Here is a 9,427-nt window from a genome sequence, read left to right as displayed (position 1 = left end):
GTCAGAACTCCCCACACTAAATTACTGTTTGGTATCTACTTCCAACTTTCCCCCATATCTTATGCCCTCACTCTAAAAAGTAATACTACACATACTGGATAAAGCTTTTAAAAATGAAGCAATGTTTATAACTCCAGCAGGTAATAAAATGCACATGTTCGGTATTGTTATGAATTACAAGCAACCATTTAAAAAAATAAGGATAGAAAATCAGTTCATCAAAGCTTTTAGTATAGAATCTAGCACTTACAATCACCAGGTATGCATGGTCACACATGGTCACCACACATCCACCACATGCTCGCCTAAGCCCAAGAAAGCAGAACAGGCCAAGGTGGTCAGGCTTAAGAAATGACCTGAATTTCACAATGAGCCTTCTTCTCCTAATGTTTTGAAGTCTGAAGCACTGTACTGTAAAAATCCACACCTTTATGGGACAGGTCTGGGGCAGAGGGGTGATGTGGCTTAAATTTCTAAGATTACAGACAGGCTCACACTCTGGGAGTGACACTGCCTACCTAACCATGCAGTTGATCAAAGAAATAGAGCATTTGTGGTTAAGTCTTTAATGTACATGTTTGGCATCTGGTGATTTTCTAGAAAGTGCAGAAGTAAAAGCTGTAGCCCTTTGGGAGAGTCTTAAATTACACGCGCAGCAGCCGAGCCTCGAGTGAACGTGCTGTCACTTGTTCCTTTTCTGTCTTTGTGCTGCCACCTATAGAGAAAAGGAAAACATGTTGTATCGCGCAGGAGTGCCCTGAAGTCCCAAGCACCATCTGCACCTCCTAGAACAGAAAGCAATGCTGGCTGGTTTAGTCCTCTGAGAACCAGCCGTGCATTTCTGCTCCTGAGAGAAGACCTCAGGTGAGGGAGGGGTTTTGGTGGTGGCCAGCCTTGGCGATTTTCTAGGGCTCCTATAGAGTGGATTGGTAAGAAACATATTTTTTTCCCCAGTGTTTAAGGGAGTGAAATACAAAATAATGTTAAGGTTGCCCCAAAGTTATGGAGCAAATACCATCACTTTAGGGGGAAAAAAAAAAAGAAAGAAAATACATGAAACACACAAAAACGAGATTCTAACAAATAATTCTTAAACCATTTTTCTCTTTTCCTTTTGTTTTCTTTTTAAAAAGTGGATCCTTTTTTTTTAAATAGTAGGATTTCCAATGTATAAAAAGTATAAATATAGACTTGCTGAAGTAGTAGTCCCTAATATCCTCTGAAGAATGCCACCGAATAAGGATAATCACTATAAGCTGACTTCTCACTAAGTACAAAGTCAAGCATACTTTATTCTGAAGCTAAAAGTTACCAGGAAAAAAATGGATGGAAATCAGATTCCTATGCCATAGTGTAGATAAGATGTGACAGAGGTTAGACCTTTCTGACCACCCACATCCCCAGGGCTCTGTCCACTTCCCGGCCCAGCCTTTCCCACAGCCCCAGCACTACCCGACATGTCCATCTACCTGCTCTCTAGAACAGAAACTTCCTGAAGGCAAGTAGATTGTCTGCCATGTTGACAGCTGCATTCCTAGTGCCTAGAACATTTGGCACATAGCAGGTGTTCTTAAAGCAACTAATGGATCTAAGCCAGTGGTTCTCAACCTTCTGGCCCTTTAAATACAGTTCCTCATGTTGTGACCCAACCATAAAATTATTTTCGTTGCTACTTCATAACTGTAATGTTGCTACTGCTATGAATCGTAATGTAAATATCTGATATGCAGGATGGTCTTAGGCGACCCCTGTGAAAGGGTCGTTCAACTGCCAAAGGGGTCGCGACCCACAGGTTGAGAACCGCTGATATAAGCTTATTCTTTGTTTTCTTTTGAAAGAACTAATAACATGACTAATTTTCACATATTCTGATTAAAACAAGTGTAAGATAACAATTCTTTTGTGTCTGTGAAGAAGCTGACTCCTCTGTAAATCACATTTGGTGTTTTTCCCTTCTCAAACAGGCTGGATTAATGTGAGGCCATCAAAATACATGTATTAACGCAAGCACAGTAAATGCAAAGAAGCTGACAGCTGAATTAAATATTTGACATGTGAATGCACCAGCTAAGTAGAAGCTTTACTGAAATTCTGCTCACCACTGCTGAGGATAAACTGACCTGCAGAATTCATTGTGAATAGAGCAAGAAGATGAAGCAGAAGAAATCTGAGTTTTCTTTCTTAAAATAATTCACAATTAAATCAGACTACTGAACAGTAAAAGGCCACGGAGCCACATAATCAATGGCATGGACAAGAGTCCTGAGGAGGCAAAAAGGAAAGGGGCCTGGACCTGAGGGGGATGGGCAGCACAGCACTGCCACCGCCAGTGTGCGACCTCACTGTGACCATCTCTGAAACAGAAAACCCCTTTGTGGCCTGCCTTAAAGGGTTGTTGTGAAGATTAATCTAGCTGCTGATGTGGGACAGCGGCAAACACTGTAAAGTACTATTAAACATAAGGTAGGAAACCTTGTTGGAAGCCTAAGGGCTCTGAGGACTGTATAAATCTCTGTATAAAAAGTGTATAAATCTGAAAATTTCTTCCCATTATTCAGACAAGGTCAAAGCCTGTAGACATCTTCCAAGGACACCAAGGAAATAACCCTGCACTCGGCCTTCCTACACAGGGAGCTCTCTGTCTTCCATGGAGAGGTTTGATGCAGCTCACTTTGGAAATCGCCACATTTTTTATTAATCCTGGAGAAAGAGCTGTTTGGTAGAAAATATGTGATACATGGCTGCTAGTCAAGCAAGATTAACTTTAAGAACAGAGAAAGTCAACCCTCACCTATGGGAAGAGGCTATCTTTCAAATCTGGTGAGGGGTGGCTTTCCAGGATGTAGCCAAAGTTAGAGCCTCTGAGAAGGGGAATTTGGTGCAGAGAGTCTGGGAGTCTGAGGTCCTGAGTTTAAGTTTTGGCTCAGTTCTTTAGTAGCTGTGTGACCACAGGCAAATAAACTGACTTTACATTTTCAACTGAAATAATTCAATAGTAAAATAAGTGTCATATGGTTTCTGGAAGTATTAAACACATAAGGTCATGTGGAAAATGCTTAAAAATTGCAAAGCATTTTGTCAGTCTTTATTACTTTCCAATAATTGTGCTCTTTGCATTTCTTTCCACCTCAAAGTAATATAATCTATGGGAAATAAAGAAAAGAAATATATGCCCTGAAAAACACAAGAGCCAGTATGGGCATGTTGATGTATTTCCTTCAGGAGAAACATATGAGATAACCCATCTAGAGTTAGAGGGGGACCTGGTATACAGTAAGCCCTGGTGGATGTTAACTCTAAAAGCATTTTCCTCACAGGTACAAAGGAGATGATGCTCCCCCAAGTAGCGACTCAGGGAAGGACATAAACAACTCAATGGTCAGGTCTCATCTCACACAGATGACTGCTGGCCAGCAATGCTGGTGACTTGTTCATGGATCAGGGAATTAAGGTGGGCCTGGGACTACTGCCAGGTATAATCCAGCTAATTTAAATTGGCCTTTTTAGACCAGTTACTTCTTCCCTCCCTCAATTCCTCCCTCTCTTTTAATTTTAGAGAGAGAGGGAGAGAAACTCGATGTGAGAAACATAGATTGGCTGCCTTGCACACACACCCTGATTGGGAGTTGAACCCGCAATACAGGTATGTGCCCTGGCCGGAAATTGAACCCAAAACCTTTTGATGTATGGGGTATACAATATAGACAACATTGTACATTTAGTATGCAAACAGGTACCTTTTAGTTTCTCATTCCAAATTGCCTTTGTGCATTGCTAAGGCCCCAAGTAAGAGAAATATGATCCTGGGAATGGTCTGCTGCACACTAAAAATAGACCCTGATCAACAAAACATAATTCCACTTAACATTCACATTAAACCTGATGGAGGAGCATGTCCTTGGGAGTGCGGAAGTATAAATCTTTGAAGATTAAAGAGCCTGAGCCAAAGTACAAGGAAAATTTAAATTGAAAATAATCCAGACTGAAAAAGGAAAGAATATTGGTAATCTGAGATTAATTTCAGAAATATATACTGTTTGATGAAAAAGATGGGGGCTCTTTTATATGTACAGTAGTTTTATACTTTGCAGATAGTTTTTGAAGCTTTCCCCAAACTCAGCACAATCCTATCTAATAAAGAGTAATATGCAAATTGACCATGACTCCAACACACAAGATGGCCGCCCCCATGTGGACACAAGATGGCCAGCAGGGGAGGGCAGTTGTGGGCAATCAGGCCAGCAGGGGAGGGCAGTTGGGAGGGACCAGGTTGGCAAGGGAGGGCAGTTGGGGGGAACCAGGTCTGCAGGGGTGGCCAGTTGGGGGGACCAGGCTGGCAGAGGAGGGCAGTTGGGGGCAATCGGGCCAGCAGGGGAGCAGTTAGACGTCAATCAGGCTGGCAGGGGAGTGGTTAGGGGGTGATCAGGCTGGCAGGCAGGCAAGCGGTTGGGAGCCAGCAGTCCTGGATTGTGAGAGGGATGTCCCAGATTGGAGAGGGTGCAGGCTAGGCTGAGGGACACCTCCCCCCATGCACAAATCTTGTGCACCAGGCCTCTAGTTAATAATAAAAAAATGATGTAAGAGAAGCAAAGGGCCAAAGGATTTGAATAAGCTCAAGAGTCCTTATGTTTGGTATGATAAAGTCTAAAAAGGCGCTAGTTTGAAATTCCTTAAAGAGTTTGAAAACATGGATATATATGTGCCTGTGTATATGTGTATTTATATGTATATGTTTGTGCATATAAATATTGGGTGTCACTATCCTGGCTTTATGGCACACTTCCCTACAACTATAGCTGTTTTGGGAGTTAAATAAGTTATTACATGTAAAGTGCTCATAATAGTGCCAAACACATAAATGCTATATAGTGTTAGTATTATTAGTTATTGATATTATGAAATCAGCACATGAAAAATGGGAAGTTAGCATAGTTTCAAAGTATCTCAAAAAACGGAGGGGCATTTTACAAAATAACTGACCTGTATTCTCAAAATGTCAAGGTCATTGAAAGACAAAGGAAGATTAAGAGACTCTGACACATTAGAAAAAAGAGAGGAGCTATGACAAATAAATGCAATATAGGGTAATGGATTAGATTATGCAACAGGAAAACATTAGTATAAAAACAAGCAAAAATCAAATAAGGTGGAAAATTAATTAATAGTATTGTATTATTGTAAATTTCCTGGTTTTGATAGTTGTACTATGCTTATGTAAGGTGTTAATGTTAGAGGAAGCTAGATGAAGGGTATATGTAAACTCTATGTTGTTTTTGCAATTTTTCTATAATTCTAAAAATATTTCAAAGTAAAAAAGTAAAGAGAGAAATAGGCCCAGAAATGAGAGAGATGATGAAACTACCAAGCAAGGACATTTAAGCAGCTATTATAGTTATAATGAAGTATTTAAAAGAAAGCGAGTATAATGAGGAAAGAAATCGGACGACATAAAAAATAACCAATGGGGGAGACCCAAGATGGTGGCCGACAGGACAGCAGGCTACAAGATAGTGTGTAAGTGAAAGAGCTAAAGGAGAGTGTGTGGACATGCGGGGAGTGTCTGTATTTGAGAGGGGCAGCTATATTCCACACGACTGTTGGGGACTGGTGGACAGGCTCCCCTGTACGGGCAGCCTCTACTACTGCTGAAATCTCTCCCAGAACAGCAGGCTCTGCCACAGAGACTGCGCCATCTTAAAGGGGAGAGCGGCTGTGATTGGAAGCCCAGCCTTACCTTCAACCGGGGAGACCTCGGGTACCTCCCAGGACCCTACAACCACATCGCCCAGGGACCAGCTGCCTCAGCTGCAAAACCACAAACACCGAGAATCCAGCCTCCCTAGCTATGGGCGCCTAAAAAGAATGTCCAGGGGGAGACAAGGTGGCGGCTGAATACATGGACAGGTCCTGCGCCTTCTCACAGAGCAGATAGAAGGAACAGCTGAATCAAATATCATCCACCTGGAATTGTTGAATTAAACAGAGCTTGTGAGGCAATCTGTGGATGGAAAGGTCAGAGATTGCCTAGAGCAGTGGTTCTCAACCTTGGCTGCACATTAGAATCACCTGGGAATCTTTTTAAAATCCTGATTTCTGGGCCTCATCCTCTGGAAATTCTGTTTCTTTATTACTAATGTTGTGGCCTCACCCCATAACAAAGAAACAGAATTTCTGGAGGATGAGGCCCAGAAATCAGGATTTAAAAAAAATTCCCAGGTGATTCTAATGTGCAGCCAAGGTTAAAAACCACTGGGCCAGAAAGAGGTGAGATCTGGGATCCAGGCTGGAGGGAGAAATACGCACAGCAGGGACTAGAGTCTCAGAGGGAGACTGCACCCCACCAAATCCATGGCCCTTGGGGTCACTGTAGCCCTTGAATGTGGAAGGAGGTCCATAGGGCTGCTGGCAGAGGGGGACTCTAAATCTAAGCCCACAGCTGTAGGAGACTGTGCCAAGAAAGGCAGCCTGAAGTTCTATACTGGCCACGCAGTGCCAAGTGGAGAAAGACATGAGGAAGTGTGGTTGTTTTGTCTTTATAACTTCCTTGCTTTTATTTGCAAAACCCAGTGCATAGGATATTTCCATTAAAAACACTCACTGAGACTGCAGGGGAAAGTTGTTTTTGTGGAAACTGGGGATCAGAATAAGGAGAGACAAGCAGGAAACCAGCTCTGGGTTAGTTTGTCCCTCCAACCCAGTATTAAGTGCGGCAAGGAAAGAAGAATCTAAACACTGGGTTGAGGGTCCATTTAATCCCGGAAACTAATACAAAAACACCACCACCCAGGGGTTGTGTCAGAAATTGATGCTTGTGTAAATAAAACTGAAGGCAAGCAGAGAAAAAAGTGAGCAGAGAGATCCCTCCTGCTTGAAAACAAGGTTATGGCTTATGACACAGAGGAGTGGTGGATCGCAGGGAACTTCAACACTGTGCCGACTACCTGACAGGAAACAGATGTGCCAGGCAGAACAGTAGAGCGGGTCTTAAAACAGCCCCCATAGGTCACTGAAGCTCCACTGAAGTGAACGACCTTCACTACTTCATTTTTATTATTTTTTATTTTTTTACTTAAGAAACTAAATTTTTTTCTCAGTTGATTTTACTTTTTATTATATTGTTATTTTTAATTATTATTATTAGAGGCCTGGTGCATGAAAATTCATGCACTGGAGGCAGGGTCCCTCTGCTTGGCCTGCCCCCTCTCACAGTTCAGGAGCCCTTATGGGTGGGAGGCGACCCGGCGATCAGGGGAAGGCGACACCCCTGTCACACCTCTGCTGCTGCCACAGCCAACAGTGCAAGCCTCTGCTGGCCTTGGTTACCTGAGCCTCAGGTGGCCCTGGGTGGCTGGGCAGCCACTATCCAAGGCTTACCTGTGCCTCGGGTCTGCCGTGGGAGGCTGGGGGGCTGAGGGAACTGGGGGACTCCGGAGGCGCGGCCCTGGCGGGGCTGAGGGGACTGGGTGCCACCATCTTGTGGCTGTGGGCACCGCCATCTTTGAGGGTGTGGCAATTAGCATATTCCCTCCTTATTGGCTGTGGGCACCGCCATCTTTGAGAGTGTGCAGTCAATTAGCATATTCCCTCCTTATTGGCTGTGGGCGCCGCCATCATTGAGGGCATGGAAGTCAATTAGCATATTCCCTCCTTGGCTGTGGGGACCACCATCTTTGCAACGCCATGAGGGTCAGTTAGCATATTCTCTCTTTATTAGATAGGATTACTATTATTTTACTTTTTTAAGTTTTATTTTATTTTTTCTTTATTTTTGGATTAGTGTTCTACATATTATTTTTATTTTTACTTTTCTTTTAGCATTATTTTACTATATCTCAATTTTTCCTTTATGCCAACACTTTCTTCCTCACTTTTCCCCTTTTCTGTCCTGTTTCTCTTACCCAGTTCCTGCTTTAGTTTTTCTCTATCCTTTCTTTTTACTCCCTATTAAAAACTGATCTTACTCATATATCTAATTTCCTCTCCCTCACTCCAAGTCCATACACACTTCTTTATTCTCTTTCTTCACTAGCCAAAAATTTTTTTTCTTTTTCTTTTCTTTTTATTTCCCCTTTTTCTTCCTTTGTCTTCTTGTTGTTGTTTATTTGACTGTTTGTTAGTCTTTTTTTCTGATTTTCTTTTTTTTTGCTTCTGTTTTTCCTCTCCTCACTTGTTTTCTTCTACTAACAGCTTAATTAGTTTCAATTACCAACTCAGGCCTATCTACTCTTTATAAATTTTCATATATATATATATATATATATATATATATATATATATAATCTTTCTTTTTATTTTTTTACTTTTCTTCTTATACACTCATTCTCATTCTACCTCCTCTATACTGAATTGTGGCCATTTCCCCATTCATTCAATTCCTTGACCTTACCTTCTGGAAATAAACTCTGCCTCTTCAGATTCATATGGGTGTTTGTTGTTTGCATTTTTTGGATTAGTTGTTGGTTTTTTGGAATTTTATCTGCATATACATATATTTTCCCCCTTCTTTTTTCTTCTTTCTTTTCTCTCTTACATTTTTTTCCATTTCTCAATATCATTTTTGCACTCCTTTCTCTCCCCTAATTCTCTTTTCTCTGGTGGTCACCTTTATTTGGGGTTTTTGGTATTGTGAATACATTTGTGTTTGGTGCCCTGTGTATTGTGTTTTGTCATTGTAAAGAGAGAAATAGGCCCAGAAATGAGAGACCTTTAAGTCAACGCAGGAGAGAGAGAGCTACATAACCAGACACCCTGAGGAGAGAGAACATAAGGAAACAAAGAAACAGCCCCCATATGGAGGAATCACTGGAAAAGGAAGTAAACGAAATGGAAGCAAGCAGTATGCCAGAGAAAGAATTCAGAGCAATGGGCATAAGGACGCTGAAAAAAAAATGCAAGACAAATTCAAAAATATGCATAAGAACCAAGAGGAAATGAAGAAAAACCAAGAAGAAACGAAGAATCACATTGCTGCAATAAAGAACACAATAAAAAGCATCAACAGTAGACTACAAGAAGCGAAGGGCTTCATCAGTGAGCTAGAAGACAAGGTAGGAAGAAATACCCAAGCAGAGCAGCAACTGGAAAAATTAAAAAAAAAGAAAGAATGCCTAAGGGTACTTTGGGACAACACGAAACAAAACAACATCCTCATAATAGGGATGCCAGAAGGAGAGGAAACTGAGCAAGGATTAGAAAGCCTGTTTGAAGAAATAATGACAGAAAACTTCCCTGATATTGGGAAGAAAACACTCACACAAGTCCAAGAAGCTCAAAGACTTCCAAAGAAGATGAACCCAAAAAAGTTGACACCAAGACAAATCATAATTAAACTGGCAAACACCAATGACAAAGCAAGAATCTTAAAAGCTGCCAGAGAGGGACAAGAGGTTACCTTCAAGGGAAGGTCTCCTATAAGACTATCAACTGA

At 41.7% G+C, this 9,427-nt stretch overlaps 1 protein-coding gene across 1 annotated transcript in view; it reads right to left on the bottom strand.

Moving 5' to 3' along the window:
* Positions 1 to 555: 555 nt before the first annotated feature.
* Positions 556 to 9,427, bottom strand: part of RNASEH2B (ribonuclease H2 subunit B) — a 93,414-nt gene continuing 84,542 nt past the window's right edge. Inside the window, exon 10 of the mRNA XM_036299802.1 lies at positions 556 to 715. Coding sequence (XP_036155695.1) covers positions 683 to 715 — 33 coding nt within the window. The 3' untranslated portion in view covers positions 556 to 682. The remainder of the gene's footprint in view (positions 716 to 9,427) is intronic.

Source organism: Myotis myotis, unplaced genomic scaffold (assembly GCF_014108235.1).
Source record: "Myotis myotis isolate mMyoMyo1 unplaced genomic scaffold, mMyoMyo1.p scaffold_m19_p_3, whole genome shotgun sequence".
NCBI lineage: Eukaryota > Metazoa > Chordata > Mammalia > Chiroptera > Vespertilionidae > Myotis > Myotis myotis.
The sequence above is the reverse complement of the archived record's forward strand: the minus strand, read 5'-3'. Positions and strand labels throughout refer to the sequence as shown.